Source organism: Protomyctophum parallelum (genome assembly GCF_964188405.1).
Source record: "Protomyctophum parallelum genome assembly, chromosome: 6".
Lineage (NCBI taxonomy): Eukaryota > Metazoa > Chordata > Actinopteri > Myctophiformes > Myctophidae > Protomyctophum > Protomyctophum parallelum.
Window position 1 is genome coordinate 676,887 of NC_139701.1, and position 24,483 is coordinate 701,369.

General features: G+C 42.1%; 1 protein-coding gene across 2 annotated transcripts; it reads right to left on the reverse strand.

The window, feature by feature from the left end:
* Positions 1 to 4,171: 4,171 nt before the first annotated feature.
* LOC310860359 (N-acetyllactosaminide beta-1,3-N-acetylglucosaminyltransferase 3-like) lies at positions 4,172 to 10,941 on the reverse strand. 2 transcript variants are annotated; one of them, XM_083767219.1, is made up of 3 exons: positions 10,828 to 10,846; positions 10,264 to 10,308; positions 4,172 to 5,434 (listed from the first exon to the last, which is right to left on the reverse strand). In XM_083767219.1, exon 3 carries the CDS (start codon positions 5,422 to 5,424, stop codon positions 4,210 to 4,212), a length of 1,215 nt encoding a protein of 404 aa, XP_083623345.1. In that variant the 5' UTR covers positions 5,425 to 5,434; positions 10,264 to 10,308; positions 10,828 to 10,846; the 3' UTR covers positions 4,172 to 4,209. The 2 variants fall into 2 exon arrangements, with proteins under 2 accessions (XP_083623345.1, XP_083623344.1); XM_083767218.1 differs by lacking the exon at positions 10,264 to 10,308 and having other exon boundaries at positions 10,828 to 10,941.
* Positions 10,942 to 24,483: the final 13,542 nt, after the last annotated feature.

The following is a 24,483-nucleotide window of genomic DNA, read 5'->3' on the forward strand; positions in this document are numbered from 1 at the left end:
CGCGACCAATACAAATTAGTCCGTGTTCCAAAAATCGTTTTGGGACACACTGGTCTAGACTCTAGAGCACTTTGGAGCCAACAAGTGCATCCTCCTGCCCAATTGCCTTCTTATATAGAGAGCGTGCCGTTTTGCTCCCTGTGTGCCAGTGCTGCGCTGAAGACACAGAGGCAGAGAGAATTCTTGGAGGATATTTGTTTTTACTCTCAACTAAAAGATACAATGAAATAATTAATTAACTTTTAACTTTATTAACTCAGAGGTCAGGTTCAGGGGTCATATAAACATGCCCGTACTTGGACAAACATGTCTGTGGCACTGCAGATCTTTTACAATCATTTTACAGCTCCATCTCTATGAATTAGAATATTGTGTAAAAGTTCACAGTGCCGAAACTAACTGTTGTACTGACCATGGTATTACTGTGCTAAACTGACCACAGTGACCAGCGAACTGGCTGGACCTGAACCCCCCAGAGAATCTAGGTTGTATTGTCAAGAGGAAGGTGTGAGACATGAGACTCAGCAATACAAATGCAATTACGGCTGTTATCAAAGCATTTATAGTACTATAGTCCTTATCCTTACCCGTTCTGAATATATGAACAGCAAATGATGTTCGCCAGATGGGCAGTAGAGAGCAGTAGAGAGTACTCTCTACTGCTCCCCATCTGGCGGAGTCAGGTTAATAATTGGGTGCTTTGTTTAATAGATAGATACAGTAAGCTTGCATGGTGAATGAATGACCCCTGCTCAGATGAGGTACTGTTTTCTGAGCTACTATACTGTACAAACCTCGGTGAGGCCTTTAGGAGGGCCATTATAATCCACCACTCCTGAATGGAGTGACTGGTGCTGGGACTCTGGTGCAACGCACAGGTCCTGGGCCTGGTGAGAGCAGGAGTGGACCTGGTGAGACTTATAGGAGGGACCCGGACAGGAGTCAAACCACAGAGCCTAGTCCTTCCATGCACCAGAATTTGGTTCTCCCAGTCCCGGCAGTAGTAGTAGTTCAGGAGGAACGGATTGTGTGGCCTTGCTCATTCTCTGATGGACTGATCGAGGGTAGCTACTGGGACATAAGTCGGGATTTGATCATAAGTGAGGGGTACGATGTTGGAAGACCCGAACCCCCGTTGACCTCAGGATACATCACTGAGGATACGTCCCAAGTGAAACCCCGTTGACCTCAGGATACATCACTGAGGATACGTCCCAAGTGAAACCCCGTTGACCTCAGGATACATCACTGAGGATACGTCCCAAACCCCGTTGACCTCAGGATACATCACTGAGGATACGTCCCAAGTGAAACCCCGTTGACCTCAGGATACATCACTGAGGATACGTCCCAAACCCCGTTGACCTCAGGATACATCACTGAGGATACGTCCCAAGTGAAACCCCGTTGACCTCAGGATACATCACTGAGGATACGTCCCAAGTGAAACCCCGTTGACCTCAGGATACATCACTGAGGATACGTCCCAAACCCCGTTGACCTCAGGATACATCACTGAGGATACGTCCCAGGTGAAACCCCGTTGACCTCAGGATACGTCACTGAGGAGACGTCCCAAGTGCATCCATGCGATTTATTTTAGGTGCAATGGCAGAGCAGCTCTGTGATTATCCCATTCTGACCTGAGATCAGATTCTAAAAATGTCTATTACATCCTGACAGTTTCATTATTAACTCATTCTGACCTGAGATCAGATTCTAAAAGTGTCTTAGATTTTTCAAAAATAGCAGACCTACAAGCTCGTATCGCGCCACTCGGTGGCGCGATACGAGCTTGTAGATCTGCTATTTTTCAATAGCTAAAGCATAACATGATGCCGACACCAAAATGGGTGCCCGTTCAGAATGGGTTATAAGCTTGCAAGATGATAGGATCCCCCCCCAGTTAGATCAAGGTAGCTATCTAGTTTACTGAAACTAGTTTTAGCTAAAACCTTACAGTTCATGTCTAAAACGAGTTTGTGTGAAATCAGTTGCCTTGTTTTGCTTTGCTTGGAACTACCCTAATCAGAAAGCAAGACTGCAAACAATCTAACCATACCAGTATAACCGGTATGTGTCATATAGCCATCATTTCCCACCATCGTCTCGCAAACATAACTCATTGTGAGCTTGTATATCGTCTATTTTCACAATTTCTGCCTCTTATTAGACAATTTGGCCAATGTTTGACCAGTTTTTATACTATAATTTGTTGATTACTTTTGATGCAGTAATGATATTTTTTCCATTTCATTTCCATGATTTTTTTTAGGTATTGGGTTTTAAAAGTCATTTTTATTGTCACTTCATGTTGAGAACCGCACTGGCATATACAGTAGACGAGTATTGAAGAATATAATGTTTTATTTCAGGAAAATAAATTACAACAATACAAAAAGTTCAGATAATGGAATTCTAAGCAAAGTCACAATTATTAGAGAGGACCTATTCTATGAAGAGGTTGAAAAGTGGTGAAGTGGTCCTTGAAGTAAAGCAGGTGGTTCCAAAAACAGAAGACAAGAAACAATACTTATTTAACCATTCAGGACGGGAACCCCTTGGTGTTTTTAGCATTGTGTTATACTTTAGCTATTGAAAAATAGCAGATCTGCAAGCTCATACGAGCTTGCAGATCTGCTATTTTTGAAAAGATCGTGAAAATGTGTCGCAAATCTTTGAATATATTCTTTCACAGTAATTTTTTTTTAACTCATCTTTGCTTCTGGGGGTGGTCCCTGGAACAACATATTTTCACATGGGTGTCTGCAGCCAAATACAGATAATTCTGGGGGTCCTTGACAAGAAAAAGGTTGAACCACTGACACAGAAACATAGGTTTTTCAGAAAACTGTTGGGTAAATAATGATATTCTAACAGTTTCAGGTCCATAGGACAGGAAAAGGTAGTACAAAAATATATATAACAGATAGATCTTTCTTTTTTATTTACATTTTTATCCCACAAATTTGTCACCCCTTTTTCACCAGGTGCCAATGCCTATAAGCTGTAATCCTGGGCACTACACTCCCTCTGCCAACCTTGGGAGAGCCCCGAACCGAGCTCATGCTATATCTCCCTGAAAATATTAACTTGAAACACTACCGCAACACTACAATAGTTTCACCTATTATACCAATAAGAACCTCAACAGCGCTGAGATCTTTGACTTCACTTTTATTTCTTTCACAAACACTTATGTTTGTTTATTTATTGCAATTTAGTCAATGCCAGTTGCATTCCTCCTACTGTATGCTGGCAGCCTCTTCATTTCACCTTCCTGCTGAACAGGTCCGTGTTCGTTCTGGCAGTTGGTTTTCCCTTTTGAAACCACAAATGGAAATCGCTTGTATTGTTTTTACACTGAAAAACAGCGATTTCCATTTGTGGTTTGGAAATGGAAAACCAACTGCCAGAACGTACACGGACCCAACAGCAACCCCAAACAGCCCTATTGTAGGGCTCACTTACAATAATCTAAATCCATACTATGCCAGCTTCCTAACCGCGAACACTGACCATTCAGTGAGCTGCCATTAACTGATTTAACTTTGATTCATTTCATGACAAGTCATGTTATGTTAGGTTGTAATGCTCTGAAAATGGCCGATCTACAACGCGCTGCGACACGTTGTGAGCTAGGCTATATTATTATAATATTGCTAGGCTTGCTAGCTTTACATGATAGTAATGTTGTGAATTTCAGAATAGTTTCTCAAAGTTACTTTTATATAGTAGCGTATCTTCAATTCTATCCTTATATGCAGCCAATTGCACTCAATCCAAATAGGCCATCATTACAGTAGTTCTTTCACACACAAAAAACAAAACAAAGACAGACAGTCTTGGTAACTGAAGCTTTGACACTATTTGAAATATGCCGGCCCCTCCTTTATTTACCATTCTTCTAAATGATCTATTTTCTTCTGCCAGGAAACCTGTCTTTCAAATGCACTGTTTGCAATTAAATACGCCTTTATACAGTCCAGTTCAGTCCAATACCAAACCACCTCAACTGGCATTGTGGCTAGAGCAAGCGTCAATGTTTTTTGACTAAAGTCATAGCAATGTCACTTTGCAACTTTCCCCAAAATGTAGGCCGAAGTGAGTAGAAAATAGAAATGTTCAGAATGATGATTCAAGCTGACAGGAATCAACATATTCTCTCAGGGTCCACGGCTAAAACTGAGTTCCACCAAGCAGTACCATCTATAAGACCGACGCACATTTTAGTTTAGGGTCACGAATTCGGTGCCACATGACATATATATGAGGCGGCATGAACCCGTGTACCACCAGCATTTCCCTGTAAAAGCAGGGGTGAAAGGGATCGATCATTCTTGAGGGGATGGTCAGCCCGAATGTCTTAACACCCATATGATTAGCAGGCTTGAGACCTGCTTTCTGTAAACAAAATCCCATGTACACGTCATCGATGGGGTGAACGTTAATGCTCTTGGACATGTTGTATATGACCGAGGCCGTGTATCCTGAGAGGAGGAACCCCCCACCGCCACAGTAGTCGGGGTACGAGTTTGACTCCTGCACCTGAACGGGCACATAGTATTTGCTCGTTGGCCACCGGAGGGGACCCACGCCGCTCATCATGTTTCCAATGAAGAGGTGCTTCTCTTTGCCCTCCTTCTTGTCGCCGACGCCCAGGAGGTACTCCACCATGTTGTCCGTGTTGGCGAAGATGTCGTCGTCCCCGTTGAGGAGGAACTGCACGTGCGGACACTTCTTGTCCAGCCACTCCAGGAAGAGGACCTGCTTCAGAGTGAGGTTGTAGAAGGAGTCGTTGAACTCCCACTGCAAGATGTCTCCGTGCTCGCGCTGTTCCATTTCCAGCATCTGGTCCAGCCGCTGCCGCTCGAACCCGCTGTGTGTCGTTCCCACGAGGAACAGCCTACGGATCTGCTTGCCCCTCTCTAACCTCTCCTCGCCCCAGGTCTTGCGCAGGACCTCGCGTCGCACGTAGTTCTCCGGAGTGCTCTTGATGACGAGCAGGAGGAAGACGTCCCCGGATCGTTCTGGACCTCCGCATTTGTCGGGGGCGTCCAGCAGCAGTGGGAAGTGACGGCAGTGGCGGTAGTACAGGTGGTCTTGGATGTGGGGGGGGAGAGAGGCGAAGCCCGCCACGTTGTCTGCCATGGACGCGTTCCTCTGGCAGGTTGGCCAGGACGTGGGAGAGGACAGAGAGGACGTCGTGTTGTTGTGACTGTAAGCTGCCGTCGTGTTCTCAGCTGCTGTCTCGACTGTCCGAGGAAGACGGACAATCTCCTGTTCTCCCGTTTCCACATCGTCGTCATGAGGCTGGGGGATGGGGTCCACGTTCCAGAGGATGACCAATAGGGATGAGAAAGTCAATGCGCCGATCACCAGCAAGGCTATCCGCTGCACCCTGCAACACAGCATTCTCCTCATCCTCGACACTCTGCAAAGGGACAGACAAAACCATGTTCTCAATATTGACCACGACACCACACTGACCGCAGAAAAGGCTGTTGGCTCAGAAACAACAAATACATCTATGATGTGATTATTCATGCTTTTTGCATGTGCACATTGTGCGGTTTTCTGCACTGACAGAAGGCCTTCCCACAAAAATACTGCTAAGTTTTAAATATGTAATCCCAAACTCAATTGTGAATACTGAATATGCATTTGTGATCTTAAGATAAGATATATTTTGATACCCCCATAGTGACATTTGTTATGGACTCCATCATGGAAGAAAAAAGCCATATATCACCATCGCGACAGCACTGTTAAAACCGTTATACTTTCAACAGTGTGCATACACCATACATACACACATGAATCGGCTAGCACGGCCGATGTCCAACGATGCTGTGTATTCATTAGAGAGACGTTTTGACTCTGATCTGATCTAGCCTTTTGGTGCTTAATGTTAACAGCCAGGCCAAGTCAAACACTCAATGTTGTCTTTGACAATGTTGTCATCACCTCAACGACTTCTATTTAAGTCTTATCAGTCAAACGGTGACATAAAATCTACAACAGCATAAACAGCATAAACCAGCATTTACAAATGTCAAATCATCTTTTACGTTTAAACTTCAAAATGAAAATAAACAAAACCAAACAAAACACTTCAACATTTCAAACAAACTCACCAATTCAGTTCAAATGCAACAGCTCATCAGTTCACCAGTGTAGTAGTATTTGGAGTCTAAAACCAATCATCAGGGTCAGTGTTAATATCATGTATTGTAAGGAAGAGTAAAATGGTAAAATGTTTGCAGAAGAATAGGGATACAGACCTGCCACAGCCAGTGATGTGCACCTCACTGACTGAGACAAAATGGCTGTGCTTTATACTAGGGTGTGATGATTACTAGGGTGTGATGATTGCTGATTGCTGATTGAAACTGGTGTGAGTGAGTGAGTGAGTGATGGGTGTGATGAGCTGTGAACTGATACTGTATGTGACCATACAAATGCATGCATACTGATGCATACAAACAGATGCAAATACAGACATACGATTATAAACCTGGGTTACAACACTCTCCATCGATAAAAACACATTGTGAGCTTTATCTTATCATTATGACTGTTTAACTTATAACCTAAACAGATAACCGGTCAGAAGGTTTATAGGTTTATAAGGTTTATAGGTTTATAACCTAAACAGATAACCGGTCAGAAGCTGCTACAATCCAGGGCGGCTACTGGTGTACACATCACTTTTATGAGCGCTAAAGTGTCATAAAAGTTGGCAAAGTTTGGATTTGGACCCCATAGAGCAGGTGTCATAGTGTAGCAGTATACTGGCAGCAATGAGTGAGTGCACATGTAGAGTACCCCGATAGGGCTGTGGTTGGTGGGGGGGTCAATCTACCACTTATGGTAGATTGACAGTATGCCCACTACTTAACACTGGTTCTCAAAATGGGGTCCGGTGACCCCCAGGAGTCCTTGAGGGGGCTCCAGGGGTTCCCCAGCAAAAGGAACATTTAATTTCCTAATTTATATTTTGTCTATAAAACAAAATATCTAAAATCTCATCTTGTGATCTTATAGATCTGCTATTTAGAAAACAGATGAGTCTATTATTGTCACGGTTTGCAGGAAAGACTGAAGCCATTTGCAGGAAAGAACAGCAGAACCGGTTTCAAATGAACTACACTGTTGGGCGTCAGAGGGGGTGGAACCAGGACTGAGAGAGGGAATGGAGAGTGGGAGTGGCTGATGTGGAGACATGGTCTGTAGGACTGAGAGAGGGAATGGAGAGTGGGAGTGGCTGCTGTGGAGACGCGACAGACCATGACAATTATAGGGGTTCCTGGCACAAAATATTTTTCAAATGGGGGACCGTGGACATATAATTTTCAATTTGGGGGTCCTTGACATGAACATGTTTGAGAACCATGAACTGCAATAGACTTCACCAATTAATGCTTTCAATACTAAAGCCACAATATGGGCTTGTAATGTGAGCCACAGGTTACGGGGCCAAAAGCTTATTTACAGTAATGGCTTGTTAACTCGTTTGTTCAGCTTCTCTTATTCAATCGTAATGCTTTTGTTGGCCTGCCTGCCTGCCTGCCTGCGTGTCTGCCTGCCTGCCTGCCTGCCTGCCTGCCTGCCTGCCTGCCTGCCTGCCTGTCTGTCTGCACGCACGCACGCACACACACACAAACACACACTGTCCTGGCTGTCATCTACTTGTCATGGATCGTTTGTCATTTCACTGAATAAGTACAAGAGACACTTTGTGTTAATTCCTTTTCAAATTAAGAATTAATTAAAGGTATTTATTTATCAAGGTAATGATGATGATGATGATGATGATGATGATTATGACTATTATCATTGATTTCCCTATTGAGGATAAGTGTCAAAGCTCTCTGCAGTTGCTAAGAAGGAATCTCTGGTTTATTCTTGCAGAACTATAGTTCTGTCCAGATCAGGTCATAATAAATTGTTTTGTTGTGTTCTCATTATTATTGTAGTAACGTGTATGTTTGTGTGTCACAATCTCGTGCTTCGCGGCTGTTTGCGTGCACTGTCTCCGTTGTGTTCTCCCCCCCCCCCCCCCCCCCCCCCATATTAGTATGATTGTTATTTTAGTAACGTGTATGCAGCCGCGTTTGGTTTGAAGTTAATTATATCGAGTGACGTTCGAACGTTGCAAACGTGTCTTCCCCGTCAAGCCATGAGTGTGACTATGAGTGGTCATGCTCCCCTTGTGCCCCCTGGGCCCTTCCCATTGCCAGTAATAAGCTAACTAACCTCCAAAAATCACACCCGTGTGAACTGAGTGGTGCAATTCCCCCCCACCTCTCATGCTCATGACAGATACATAGATACGCACGGACATTGCTGGTTGTAGGAGTGGTTGCACCACTCAAAAACCAGGCAAGCAACTGTGGGAAAAAAACAATCCTAGTTTTGCTGGAAATAAGTGGACTTGGTAACCCATAGGTCGTGACTGGTCGCATACATTTCACACCTAGATGTTAGTCAGGTTTCACCTGACACAACAAACCTCAGGGATAAGATACATACGCCAGTAAAGTAACAAAAAAGAAACTAAAAACAAATGCTTTGTTTTATAGTATAGGCTATACTGACCAGATCAGAATGCTTGAAAAGACCATTTAATCTGTAGAGTGCTGTTCTACACAATACCAAATAAAGGATGTCATGGTGATTCAGCGTATGGAACACGTCATCAAATGCAATAGGCTGAATCATCAGCTGAGCTTCATGCATCACTGGCCCTTGTAAAAGAGATAACCATCTCAATGGGACGATCCCATTGTTTATTTTATTTCTTCTTTATTTTATAGGTTGGTCCCATTGTGACCAACCTAGTTAAATAAAGGATAAAATACGTTTTTAAAACTCAATGGGACGGCCCCATAGTTAAATAAAGGAGAAATAAAAGAAACAAACACTCCCACATCCGTGTGGCCAGCGTGGTGAGATGAGCGATTGTTGAAGTAAGTCTCAACGGGTCTGTGGGCTGACCCAGCCTCTCCACATTCCACTTAACTGTCACTTAAACCTTCTCAATCTCAATGTAATCATACAATAATCTCAATGTAATCATACAATAATCTCAATGTAATCATACAATAATCTACATGTACTCATACAATAATCTCAATGTAATCATACAATCACGTTCTGCCTTCACTCTTTCCCTTATCACTTTACCCAGTATGGTTTTCTCTTCCTTGAGATCACTGAGTAATACGTCTCAGGTCTCCTTGCTCTCACAGCTCTGTGGTTATTTCCCACACTCTGATTTTTGCCAAATTTCTGACACTTGTTTGACCTAAACTTGCATCCTGCCTGTGGACATTGTATCATTGTTATTATTACAATAAGTCTATGTACTGTAGTCTGAATAGAAATATGCAGCACGTGTAAAAAAAACAAATGGGTGAACAATTTAGTTGTTAATTATTGAAGCATGTGGTGCTAATTTGCTTGGCATAGAGTCTGGCTTCCGTTATGCAGCGTTCCATTTTCATACAGCTTTGTATGATAGAGGAAATGCAAATGCAAATGGACAATCGGCACAATGTTCCCGTCTTGTGTACAGTATGTACAGTATACAGGCTACCTGTGTGTGTGTGTGTGTGTGTGTGTGTGTGTGTGTGTGTGTGTGTGTGTGTGTGTGTGTGTGTGTGTGTGTGTGTGTGTGTGTGTGTGTGTGTATGTACCCACAATATAAATATGATCCTATGTGGAACCAGCTGTCAGCCTGACTGATTCACTTCTACAACATTATTAGTATTATGTTGATTGTTTTCCCTTTTCATGGACATTAATTCATTATTTATTTATATGTGAAAACCAAAAGAAAATGAAAATTCACACATTGTCTATCTGTGTAAAGTGTAAGCCAAATGAGTGGCTGAGCAAGATGAACAGACTTTTAAAAGACTTTATTTTCAAATGTTTTTTGCTACTCGTTTTTTCGAGATTCAATGTTGTACTTTATTGTTACATCTTGTGTACATAATAAGGTACATAAGAGTAAAACTTATTTTAGTTTTGGCTTCCCTCAGAAGCAGCAGCATAGAGCATAGCATAGAGCATAACATAGAGCATAACATTCAAACATAGCAAACAGGCGAATATAGAAACCTACATAGAATATAGAAACCTGGTTAATATAGGCTACATTTAAAACCTACCGTAATTTATTAATAAATTAAAAACTATTGAAGAAAATAATATTACCCTTAGGACTGACACTATAAATAGATGGGTGTACTCTACCTTGTTTGACGATGCAGTGGAAATCTTTATTTTGCTGTTGAGTGTCTGAAATGTCAGAACAGTATTGACTACAGTTGTGCTCCCCTTAATGTCTCTTTGGAAATGACCCCTACTGAGGTTACAGGAGGGGAAGCTCAAAACCTTTTGTTTAAACAGGTTTTGACAACCTGTTTGCATGCCAGACAATTACGTGGCTATATGGCAGTTTCTGTAGAAGGGACTAAATTGCTATTATTAAAGGATTAGTAAAGATTTGGACGTTTAATTAATTAATTAATTAATTAATTAATTAATTGATTTTTTTTTGTCAGGTCAATGCTTTCACCTGTTGAGTTTCACTTTAAGTAATTTAATATAGACATACTTTATATTGTTCTAGAAGCTTTTGTGAGAAGCATATATTGTGTGAAGCTTCATTATAGGCTATACCAAAAATAATCCTTCTAAAATATTCACTTGATTTGTTTATTTGTGAGTATGTTTAAAAAGAAAGTAAAGCAAAGATCACAAGCTGCCATTGGTTTCTGAAATACAGGTAAAAGGCTGAATATAGCCTGTACTTACCATACAAAATATTGTCTCCTTCCTCTACTGCCTTTTCCCACTGGTATTCTACTGTTCATAAAAACATATATATGTATGTTTTTGTTGCGTTCTGATATTTGCCATGAAATCTATAGGACAATATAGTCATTGAGCCTCTTCATAAATGGGCTGCTATAGCCTGCTACTGATGAACATGAACTGGTCCCTCATGCATGTGAGTGCAGTGTGCTCTCCCAGGGCGTTGCTTAGTAGCATGCGTCTCACATGCAAGAGAGCCTGTTACGCTGGAATTGGTTACCTAATGCCTATAGTCGGGGACTACAAAGACATTTTATTTTGTCACTCCTCAGTGCCACAGGCAACGAGGAAATAAAAATAAAATGTCTTTTATTTTATCATGCTCTGTGCTCAAAATAATCTTTGCTTTTTAATTGCACTTTGAGCACAGAGCACTTTTTGAGCATGATAAAATAAAATACAAATATTTTCACAGTTTTCTCAGTGCTTCAGTACAGTAGTAGTGAAATTAGCCGATCTACAAGCTCATGAACACGGTGCACTTTTCACTAGTTTGGGTCCCGGGCAAACGGATCTTTTGGGTCACAGGCTGAAAGGTTTGAGAACCACTGACGTAGACCATAGGACAGTGGTTCATAAAGCGGGGTCCTGGGACCCCCAGGGGTCCTTGAGAGAGTTCCAGGGGGTCCCCAGCTAAATGATAATTAGGAACCAAATGGACCTTTATGGGTCTGTAACTCAGAGTGTACAAAAATGGAACCAAATGGACCTTGGTTCCATTTGTACACTCTCAGAGCCACACTTCACCCGCCCCTATTGCATATGCATATGCCCCGAGGAGACGTATTGCAACGCGAGGCTAGGTCCGTAGACTAATGCATGTCAAACTGAAACTGGGTGGGTCCTTGAAATTACAATGGTTGAAAATCACTGTTAGAGCCGTCAAAATCGTCTCTTTTGGGGGTCCTTGGCATATCTATGCTCCCTCAGCCCTATATGTTCCCTCTGGTCTATATGTTTCCCCCTTGAAACTAACCATAAAGGTGGCTCCCCTCCCCACCAAACCAAATCAATCAATCAATGTTACTTTATTATCATACTATAATTAACCGAATGTCTGAGTGTGTGTGTGTGTGTGTGTCTGTCTGTCTGTCAGAAACAGTGCCGTAACTCCTTACTGCCTGCACCAATCACTCCCACTTCACACAGGCATTGACCATATGAATATGGAGGGCGTAACGAAGCCCTTTTTTCGATTTGACACATTAATGATTATTAATTAATTTATTCGTCAATTACAAACGCACCCGGGCGCAGTACCCTTCACAACGGGTAAGGACTAGTATTATATAAATATTTAACTTTTGCTTGTGAAACTAACTAACTAATTGGGTACTGGGCCCGGTTGATCGAAGGAAAAGAGAGTAAACTGAGTCGAATAATGTACGACTGTCTCCTTAACCTGTTCAACACAGGTGCCCATGTGTCACCTTGGGCTGCACAGGTGAAGAAAATACCGGATGACTGGTGTATGTCTTACATTTGGTTGGCCCAGAAATGTAATAAATGAGCATTTGCGCCTGTCGTAGACATGTGCAGAGCAAGTTCAGTCAGGGAACCTCAGTCAGCGCGCCGGCCATTAATTGGGCCACCGCAGCATCAGGCTCTCATCCACATGATTCACTCAGCCAATCACACGCTCACCCCATCTCATACCGGCTACTTTAACCGAAGGTTTTGCATTCATCCTCCTGCATGCTTGCTGCTGCTTTATTGTATACTGTGCGCTGCTGTATACAAAGTGCTCACCCACCTCCACCCCAGCTACCACCTGTCGTTTTGGATCTACTGTTTAGGTACGGGGGATTCAGAGTCCCTATGTTCGGGACTGATGCGCTTGACCTGAGTACCTAAAAAGCAGATCCAATACATCGCCAAACCATAATAAATATATTGCATTGATTATCTTATATTCAATAAATATATATATTACATCCTCCTTGAGTTGTCTGACTGAACATTGACTGGTTGAAGCGAACTGTCGAACAAAGGTTGAAAGACCAGTTTTTGCAAAAGTGGCAAAGTGAACTCAATATAGTACACCATGTGACATCTATATTGAATACAAACAAGAGTTCAAATTAGAAAAATACCTTCTATGTGAAAACCGTAAGTATAGACAGGCTATTTGCAACCTTAGGCTAAACAACACAAGAATCCCATAGGTCATCAGTAGATATAAAGGACTGGAAAGAAGTCAGAGGATTTGTAACCTATGTAATGAAGCCAGAATTGGAGATGAGTATCATGTTTTGTAGGAATGTAAAGGCCTATTCATAGTCTGGTTTTTCGGTGGTGAGGTGACCACCGCTCCGGTGGTGAGCTGACCACCGGAGCTGAAATAACGTTGAGCGGTGGTGAGTAAAAACAGAGAGAAGGGCTGGAGCAGTGGCGGTGGTTTGCTCTTCACCGCGGCTCGTGACGTCATGTTGTAGTTCGGTGGTCACCTAACCACCGAAAATCCAGACTATGTATGAGCCTTAAGAATACTGGCATTAAAGGGGCACGGTGGCACAGTTGGTAGTGCTGTCGCCTCACAGCTAGAAGGTCCTGGGTTCGATTCCCGCTGGGGACGCTGTGGGCACTGGCGGCGTGTTCCCTCCTCCGCGTCATCAGTGCCCATACCCGAGGTGGGGGTTGGCAATAGGGCCTTTCTGTGTGGAGTTTGCATGTTCTCCCCGTGTCCCCTAGGGTAGATACCCTCACAAAAACATGCCGTAATCCTGGTCTCTAAAACTACCTCCCCCTGGCCAGCCTGATGGAGGGGAAAGGAACTGGTCGGAATAACGTGTCCCTTCCACGCGCTACGTCCGGCCGGGGAAATTCCCCTCTGTCAGGTGAAAAGAAGCAGCTTGGACTCCTCATGCATAGAAGGAGGCATGAGGTCAGTCCGCTGCCCCCCCAGGTTGGCAGAGGAAGTGTAGCGCCCAGGATTACATTAGATAATTGGCACTGGGTGAAAAAGAAAACTGGGTTACAAAATCATGGGATAAAAAAAAATAAAAAATAAAAAAAATACTGGCATTATGAATTTCAGGCAAAAATACATGCCAATTCTTTTTTTACCCACCCTAAAATCTGAAAAACAAAAAGTAATCTATAAAGTGGGTGCTTTTCTGAAAAAAATTCTTCCACTGTACAAATAGGGAAAGCCTTCCGATATATGTCTATGTACAGTATATCATGTAATCTGTAATGTATTGTATACTTTCGATTGTATACTTTTATTAATCTGTGCTCCAAACCATGTGATCATGGTCGTGAGTTAAATAAATGATGATGATGATGATAATGAGAAGAAAGCCATTGACGGTCACATTAATATTGCGGCATCGATATCTGTGAAAATAATCTGGATTTTGTTTAGACCAGGGGTTTTCAACTGATTATGAACCAGGGACCACCACCCTGACTGAGAATCAACCTGGGGACCACTGTTGTGTTGAGAGGGGGGATATGGGCGTGGTGTGGGGGGAAAATTAACCTTCCATATTAAAATCATGTTGCTGTTCATTGTAACTTACTGTTATGAGCGAGCAGACGCATGCAATTAATTATGGGCACATTTCCTTATAATGGTGACTCAACCAGGCAAACCGGTACAGTTTCTCTTGAGATTCTTCTACCTCCCTTTTCTGTGGAAGTTCTTGACGTCTGACTTCCAAGTAACTGACAACATCGATCAAGCATCATCGTATGTCATCACGTCATTTACTGCATTGTTTCTCAACTTGTGGTCAATATAATAATTTCCTACAATACTAAATGCATGGTCAGGGACCACATGCAATACCTTCACGGACCACCAGTGGTCCACGGACCACCTGTTGAAAACCCATGGTTTAGACCGATCCGATACCGATACGAGATACATCGCAGGTGTTGACACTAAGGGCCGATTCATACTCCTATTCTACCACTGTTTCGGCGCTGTAGTGCCGGCTCGTCAGAAATTTTCAGTAGCACCGAAGAGCCGACTTTAGGACGGTACCCGCCCCCCCGAACCTCAAATGACGTCACATTGTAGGCTCTACAGCGCCGAACCGACTTTTATTCGGCTCTAAAATAGGAGTATGAATCGGCCCTAAGGGTTGCCCACCTGCCCCTGGCAGGTAAATTAAACTTTCGGGCAGGTGGAGTTTGCGTTCAGGTTTGCCCAACTGGTCAAGTGCTTGTTTGAGAGGGGAAGCAACCGTCTATAAACACAACACGAGATTATCTGTCTAAAAACACCTGCAAGTGGCGTCAGACTCATATTCATAGTAGGTAGGCTATTTGGCATAAAAATTGAGGTATGACATTTTTTATTGCACGGCCCCAGAAAGTAAATAAATAAGTGCTAAATTAAACGGTAATTACAAATCTTACCATTAGTCTGTACTCTGTAGTAACCTGTAGTAGTCTGTTTGGTGGGCAGCCTTAACCCTGACCCCTAGTCCCAGCCTAACTCTAAACTGAGGGAACATAGGCTACTGTAGACATGACCCCCACAAAAATAACATACCTATTATTATATAATATATATATATAATAATATTATATAATAGGTATATTATATATATATATACCGTTGACTGATTTGCTAAATATTCGGGAATGGAGTTCCTTGGTTGTGTGCACAAGAGATATGACACTGCTCTGTTTGTCCTGGGCGATTCTGTGTTTATTCCTGCTAAGAACAACAACAACAACAACAACACAGACAGACAGACAGACAATAGATAATTATGGTAAACATAAAACACATTATCTAAAAGGACAAAAAAACAATCAAAATGCCACAAGCTACAGAAACAGAAGATAGGCTCCCATCATGCCCTATATACAGTATGACTCGAGCCGAATGACTCGGTAAGGCTTACTTACGTACCTTAGGTCGTGCTGTCAATCCTTCCTCAGCTACTGTAGTAGCCGGCGGGGCGCGCTACAATGGTAAGCTGGTGTTGTATAATCAGAAGTCTGAATAGTCTGAATATGTCTGTAACCAAGTACGAAATACAATACTTTACATTAGGTAATGGTCTTAGAGTAATAGCTATTACGAGAAACTAGTATATAAACGTAGGATTATATCTCCAAACTGGCCTGAGAATGCCTCGGGATCCCCCAGGAAGAAGTTACTTAATAGTTGCTGGAGAAAAGGGGATGTCTGGAAATCTCCGCTGAAACTGTTACCCCTGGCCTGCTGCGACCCCGATTCCAGATGAGGATGGTTGGACGGATTAAAGCATCTGTCTGTGTCATTTTTGATTTGATCTATAGCCTCGTACGTTTTTCAGAAAACTCTTTTGAGACATTTTTGAAAAATATCGAAAATGTTTAGCCATAACCCTAACCTTAAAATATAAAATAAAATGAAATCTCTATTGTAGGTCCCTGGCACAAAACATTTTTCAGATGGGGGGTCTGTGTCCAGATTTTATCTATCAATGTGGGGTTCCTTGACATGACAAAGTTTGAGAACTACTCCTTTAGAAGGCATTTGTAGAATTTGGGTCAGAAGTTATTGAGAGAATACCCCCTTGCGATGCAGCATCACATTTTAGCCCATTCTGACCTGAGATCAGATTCATACGAGGTTTCCGCCGGACACACACTGGTCTGATGAACCCATTCTGACCTGAGATCAGATTCTAAAAATGTCAGTCGTTCTTCGATTTTTCAAAAAATAGCAGACCTACAAGCTCGTATCGCGCCACTCGGTGGCGCGATATGAGCTTGTAGATCTGCTATTTTTCAATAGCTAAAGCATAACATGATGCCGACACCAAAATGGGTGCCCGGTCAGAATGGGTTAGAATGTTCTTATAAACAGATAAAACATTACATACTGATACAATACAAGACTAAACACAATATAAGTAGCCTACACAACACACAATGCAAGTACACAATGCACACATAAAGTTAGCTTGCTCATCCTCTCCCACCCACGCCCCCAGCCCTCAACTCATCTTACACAAAGAAATGGAGAATACAGTAGGTACATTGTGTACTGTATTCTCAGTGTACAGTGCACTGTCTAAGAGAATCGGCCTCAGGTCTTAATAATGGGTTAGGTAATGCTAGGAAAGAATCTCCCTCAGCCACTAGTAGCTGCATGGTAGCCTGAATATTTCCGTAACAACGTACTATAAATGCAAGCAGCAGACATAAACACACTCCTGAAGGCTCATGGCAGCTTGCAGTGCCACTTCCTCTTTTCTCGTGTCGCGTGTGCGTCTGTAACAAACAAAAGCAAACAAGCAAAAGCATCCGTGCATGCAGTGCAACTGATCCACACAGATGCAAGGTACAAATGCGCTCCCTTTAGCTATACCAGTAATAAGTATCACCCACTGTGTGAACATATGGTAACATAAGACCCACAGGTGAAATTTACATAGGGTTGGTGGGTCATACAGGCCCCAGGCCCCAACTGGTGAGGATTGTACAATGTATGTGTACAAGCCCCATACACAAGTGCGTGTACGTACGAGCCCCACACATGCATGTGTATGGGCCCCTTTGATCAGAAAACCCATGGCTAATAAAGCCTATTTTTGCCGCTTCCAACCCCATGAACCCACAAATAGGGATGCACCGATCCGGCTTTTTGGCATTCGATACCGATTTCGATACATGGGGGTCCAGTATCTGCCGATACAGAGTACCGATCCGATACCCCCCACAAAGAAACGTAATAACCTATTAAGCTGTATGCCTCACTGTGTGGAGTCTGGAATCATTATTTTGTGTAAGGCAACATCAAGGCTTGACTTAAACATTACTTTCCCAACTTTGTAAAACAAAATGTAACGAACACAGATATAAATGCACTGAATTATTTATTAAATAACTGTGCAACAATTAGACCAGGTTAATGTGTGCGCAGGCTAGCCTGGCTGCATTCCACATGTTATACTGTCAATACTACACTGCTGTGTCACAGAGGAGGTAGAGTTGTTTTCATACTGTAATTACACATAATGATCGGATCGGATCGGATCGGATAATGGATCGGCCACCGATCCGATACCCGATCTAGAATTTTAGCCTGGATCGGCGCCGATCTCCGATACGAGTATCGGATCGGTGCATCCCTACCCACAAACGTACAGTTTTCTACATTAAATTATGTTCCAACTCACTATACCACCTCACATAACCTATAGGCCTATAAACAAATTGTCATAATAAAACTACGAGACTCAAAACCGGCCGTACTGTATGACTATAATCGACAGAATTTGACCATTTATTTATTTATACATACTTTCGTAGCCTTCTGAAAACAAAGACAGCTGACCTACAAGCAGGTGTGACACATTTTCATGTTCCAGCATCAGGTCACGCTCATTTGTGAGACTGATTCTTTAGGGTTCGGAGTATAAGTATAACACAGTATATAACACGTGAGAATTCATTGTCGAATGTTCAGCAACACGTTTGCTTTTTCTTTGTGTAACGAAGTGGTCCTCCGTTACTTATATTTGGCACATTTATGCTTGTTTTGCACACATATTGTACCAGTGTTTTTGATTGAAGTATTTATATTTGCACAGCATACAATGCACTTTAGTCAGTTGTATTTATTTTGCACACAAAGGAAAAGTCATGAGTTGAACTGGTTTATTGAAAGTATTATGAACATGGGAGTTGTTTCCTATCCGGCAGGTTGGCCACTCATTGGACAGTACCACCTGGGGAGACAGAGGGATGTTTGGTCAGGATGGCCACTCATTGGACAGTACCACCTGGGGAGACAGAGGGATGTTTGGTCATGATGGCCACTCATTGGACAGTACCACCTGGGGAGACAGAGGGATGTTTGGTCATGATGGGCAAGTGCAAATACAGTTAAGAATGCAATATGTGTCAGGGCAATATAAGTACAATATGTAATATGAGACTGTGTTATGGGTAATTGAATACTTACTGCTTCTGTTCCAGTGTGTTCGGGCAAAAGAGTCCCCAGGCTACCAGAGCACCATATATTGGTCTGGGCTGGACCACAGTGAAATGGCCAGGGGGTGTTTGAGTTATGCATTGGAGCTGCTAATGATAATGGGATATGGGGTTTATCTTGCAATAGTGGGCATCATATGTACTTACCTGTGTAGTGATATAGATTTATAGGCTCATGTGATGTGGGTTATCTTATGTGGGGTTCAGAAGTGTTGCATGTTTGACCGGTAATATGGTAGCTCTGCACTGATTGTTTCAGCTGCCTATAAAAGGCTGCCAGGAAGCACACACACACACACACACACACACACACACACACACACACACACACACACACACACACACACACACACACACACACACACACACACACACACACACACACTCACACTCACACTCACACTCACACTCACACTCACACTCACACTCACACACAGTGTTAGATCAGTGAGAGGGCATGGTGGAGCTGCACACCAACATGTCCTATCTGTTTGCTGCGTGTGTCATCAGTCATGCCATTTCCCATGCTGTAACCTTCTTTTGGGAATAGATCACGGTGTGGCTGCATTTTACCTCTCTCTGTGCTCATTTCCAGCCGCTTATTGGGCCAAACCTACACTTTGTCAAAACAAAAACAGGCAAACGTGTCATACGTGTCAGATTCTGGAACACATCACAAGTTTCCTCCCCTAAACTCAACAGCAATACATACGGTATCGTATCAGAGCATGAATCTGTAATCCGTACTGGCTAATAGTGGTATCAAGACCCACCCTATACTGAGGCATTGTTCGGCGTGCATGCCTGTGGATCTATGAGCAACGCAGCAAAAGGGCAGAAATAATTCTAGACAATTGTGCCACATATTTCATGTATTATGACGTGCCTCTTAAGCAACGCATTCTCACACACCTGTGCCGTCAAACGGGTGCAGGCTCGGATGGATGTGAGCAAATTTGACATTTCAGGGGACGTTGCAACATTGAGGATTTAAGAGATTCTGTTCAGTACGCAACTAGAATGTCGGGCTTCACAATGTTCGCCATGGAGACTCACTGGCCTACATGCTCGCTCGATGGGGCTGTTGTTTTGTAGATGTATAGATAGATAGATAGATAGATAGATAGATAGATAGATAGATAGATAGATAGATAGATAGATGTATAGATAGATGTATAGATAGATGTATAGATAGATGTATAGATAGATGTATAGATAGATGTATAGATAGATAGATAGATAGATAGATGGATAGATGGATAGATAGATAGATAGATATATATCTTTATTGTCATTCAGCAGATACATAGAATGCATAAGAGAACAAAATGTTGTTTTACTGGCTTCCAATCTGCTAGTTAAAAGACAACTAAAATGCTATATTACTCAAATCTAAAATCCACTTTTAAAGTGATTGTGACATTAAGTTTTTGTAATTGCTCTAAAAATACATTAGGTTTTCTGAGCTCAATTGCACCCAAAACACCTGAACTTTTAACATTCAGTTGATTTTCTGTGGTCTGGGGTTTTCTGGCTCAAAGAAGTGCTCTGATTTTCCTGCTGTTTGTGATGTCACAGCCTGCAGATCCCATTATGTCAATGGGATTTGCCAGCAGATGTAACTGTTTTCATTGTTTTGCCAGTTTGCACTGAAGCTCAAAAGGCTTCCAAACCCCACAGAAAACCACATAAAATCCACTGAATGTTCAAAGTTCAGGTTTTTGGGTGTAATGAGGTCATAAAACCTCAAATAAATGAAAATGAATGTCATGAAACAAAAAACAAACAAACAAAAAAAAGTACTTCATACTGAGACAGATATTGCAAGATAGGAGTCCTTATAGCAGCATATTATAGGGATGAAGGTTAGGGGATTTTGCACTTGTTCAAAGGTCTAATGGCTCGGGGGGGGGGGGGGGAGACTCTTGGATAATCTGGCTGTGGCAACAGAGTGAACTGTTGTATTGTTGTTTATCCAGTTTTTTTAATGGACCACAATACAAAGGGAAAAAAGCATTATTGACATGTACATTAAAAATCAATGTGAACTGAGTGTTGCAACTCCCCTCTCCCCCCGCCTCTCTCTCTCTCTAGCCTGCATGGGAACCATTTCATTTAGGGTATATATATGATCCTGTCGGTAGCGGATGATATCGTTAAGTCATGTTGTAGTATTGTTTTGTAGTCGACACTCGACAGGCATGAACAACAGGCGGCAACTTCCTTTTCCCTCAAACCGATTTTTCTCAATAAAAGCTACAGGCTACGAGAGCTTTTATTGAGAAAAAAGACCAGGCTTTCCTCCGAGGTGGTGGAAAGCCTGGTGAGGCGAGGTTACTCTCTCTCTGTAATTAGCAGGCATCAGTGCAACACTTCTCTCTCTGTTTCTGGCACAACAGTGCCACTTTTGCCCCTACTGGTAATCTAAACATTGGGACATAGTCCAACACATCAGTCACATAGGTTAGGAGTTCCTTGGAGTGGTTGCACCACTCAAAAATCACACTGTGATTTTCACATTGTGATTTTCACACTGTGATTGTTTAAAGCTGTACACTTGTGTGAAGTGAGGGTGAGGGGGCCTTTGTGAGGGGGGCCTTGTGTGAAGTGAGGGTGAGGGGGCCTTTGTTTGCTTTTGTACATCACAGCTTAGAGCAAACATAAAACATCCATGGACTTGCCACATGATGTCACGGGGGGGGTATGCTGATCTTTGAGGGGGCATGTTGATTTTTAGGGGCTTGCTGATTTTTGCCATTTTTTCATGTCTGAAAGCCAGACGTTGGAGGGGCTAGCGCCCCTCAAAAATGTCAATGCAATATTCAATCAATCAATCAATCAATCAATCAACTTAGATTTTAGATTTTATTTCGGTCAATAAAAGGAGTACATACAGACGTACAGTACATACATGAATTTCCACTAGTGTTACTAGTGGTACCGAAAAGGTGAAGGCTGAAGCTGAAGGACAAAACAAAAACAAGGATACTTAACAGGTTTTGTAGCATGAGTATCTGTATCTACAGATACTTTTCTATACAGTAGGCATAGAAAATAAAATAAATGACAGAACTGCAGACAGCGATACTGGCAATACCGGTCCGTCACACAAAACACAATACATTTATATAGCACTTTCATCCGAAGAGCTTTTCTTTACATAGATTATGCGCATTCACCCTTCACACATCAATGGTGGCGGAAACCATGCAGGCTTAGCTGATACAACAACTTTAAGTGCATAATCAGTGTGTGCTCAGGTTGCAATGTAATCAAATAACCACACACACAGTAGCCCGCAGGCTATGTGGCACAGAGACCCATCAGGCTCCTACGCTATAGGCCTACTGCCAGCTGGCACCTGTCAGAACACAATACTGCAGTTACATAACAGTTGGCATAGCAGACAGCAGCCAGAAGAACAAATTGTATAGTTGGCATAGCAGACAGCAGACAGAACATATTGTATAGTTGGCATAGCAGACAGCAGACAGAACATATTGTATAGTTAGCATAGCAGACAGCAGACAGAACATATTGTAGGCTACAGTTGGCATGGCAGACAGCAGACAGAACATATTGTACAGTTGGCATAGCAGACAGCAGACAGAACATATTGTAGGCTACACTTGGCATAGCAGACAGCAGACAGAACATATTGTAGGCTACAGTTGGCACAGCAGACAGAACATATTGTAGTCTACAGTTGGCATGGCAGCCCATCAGAATGTTACACACAGCTTAACCCATTTGGGCCTGACGTCGAAATAAAACAAACGTTTGCCCTGAAATAATATATATATTCAAAGATTTGTGCCACATTTTCACGATTTTTCTAAAATAGCAGACCTACAAGCTCGTAGCGTGCGCTATGAGCTTGTAGATCTGCTATTTTTCAATAGCTAAAGTATAACATAATGCTTAGTTAAAACACCAAAGGGGGTTCCCAGAATGGGTACAATTTCTTCTTTACAAAACCCAATAGCCAGGCTAAAACACATTCAAGTACAATAGAGCTATTATCTTACAATATTCCAATTGTGCTCTTGCGCTGGACTGGGGTTATAATGCACACATTTCATTATCAATTTACTTATTATATTGAAGTTGAGGTAGGTAAAACAGACTAGAGCGACAGTGTCATGAACTGTGCTGCTGTGTTGCTTCGAGTTGAATTAAGAAGATAGCCTATACTATTCAAAAGAATTGTATAGGCTGCTTATTCCCATAAGCCAGAAGGACTGGAGAACGCTAAAGGTTGCAGTGGTAATGAATTACCCTCATGTCAACAGCTCTATAGACTCTGCTTGAGACTCAGATGGTGATGTGTCAACGCTATTCTTTCCCTTTCTTTAATTTCGCCCCACCAAAGAAATCAGAAATGTATTTCTGTGCCATGTTGTAAAACAAACTTTTTTTCCCCGATGGGTTCCCACTTCCCAAATTGGGTGAAATATGTCAAACAGCTCATTTGATCCTATTTATTTTTTCTTTTCTTTGTTTTAGTTTTCTCTGTATTTCCTTGACTGAGGAACAGTATTGAGAACGTTCAGATTAGAGAAGTAGAGCTATGCGTTAACCTAAACAATGCACACTCCCTAACATTGTTATGCGTTAACCTAAACCTAAGATAACCTAAGTTAACCTAACATTGTTATGCGTTAACCTAAACAATGCACACTCCCTAACATTGTTATGCGTTAACCTAAACCTAAGATAACCTAAGTTAACCTAACATTGTTATGCGTTAACCTAAACAATGCACACTCCCTAACATTGTTATGCGTTAACCTAAACCTAAGATAACCTAAGTTAACCTAACATTGTTATGCGTTAACCTAAACCTAAGATAACCTAAGTTAACCTAACATTGTTGTGCGTTAACCTAAACAATGCACACTCCCTAACATTGTTATGCGTTAACCTAAACCTAAGATAACCTAAGTTAACCTAACATTGTTATGCGTTAACCTAAACAATGCACACTCCCTAACATTGTTATGCGTTAACCTAAACCTAAGATAACCTAAGTTAACCTAACATTGTTATGCGTTAACCTAAACAATGCACACTCCCTAACATTGTTGCCCATCTTCTGACTAATCAACTACTGCTGGATTCACACGACACAGGCTTTTCTTGCTTATATATAATATCGCATATGACTGCTTTAAGCACGTTTGCCTGCCTGAATGCTTATTTTGTTTGCCTGTCTATATTGAATATGCTGCTCTGCATTTGTCATGCACTATAGCCTACTGTCAAGCATGTCTGTTTGCATCCTGCCTGTTTGCATATAGTCTATTGTTTGTTTTACAAATGCATATTGTCTTTTAGATAATGGACAGTTAATGAATCATAGTTTATGTTATTGCTGTTGCACTAACCTGCTGGTGATGTTTTCAAAAGGCTTTTCACAAGAAGAAAAAGCGCTACCAGCAGATGTCATACAAACCTATAGTAAGCCTTGTGACATTTAACCACAACAACTGTGATAAGTATGTGTCTCTGTCGTCTTGATATGTACAGTTGACAGGTACTGTAGCTATACTGTAAGTGCACTGCAGCTCATTTTGTAGAAGAGGACCATCAGGGATTTAGCCTCAGGGTAGCAAAGCGTAAGTGCATCACTCATATTGCTGTGGCCAA

Coding starts and splice junctions, on each gene's coding strand:
- LOC310860359 (XM_083767218.1), bottom strand. CDS start 5,424: ATGAGGAGAATGCTGTGTTGCAGGGTGCAGCGGATAGCCTTGCTGGTG.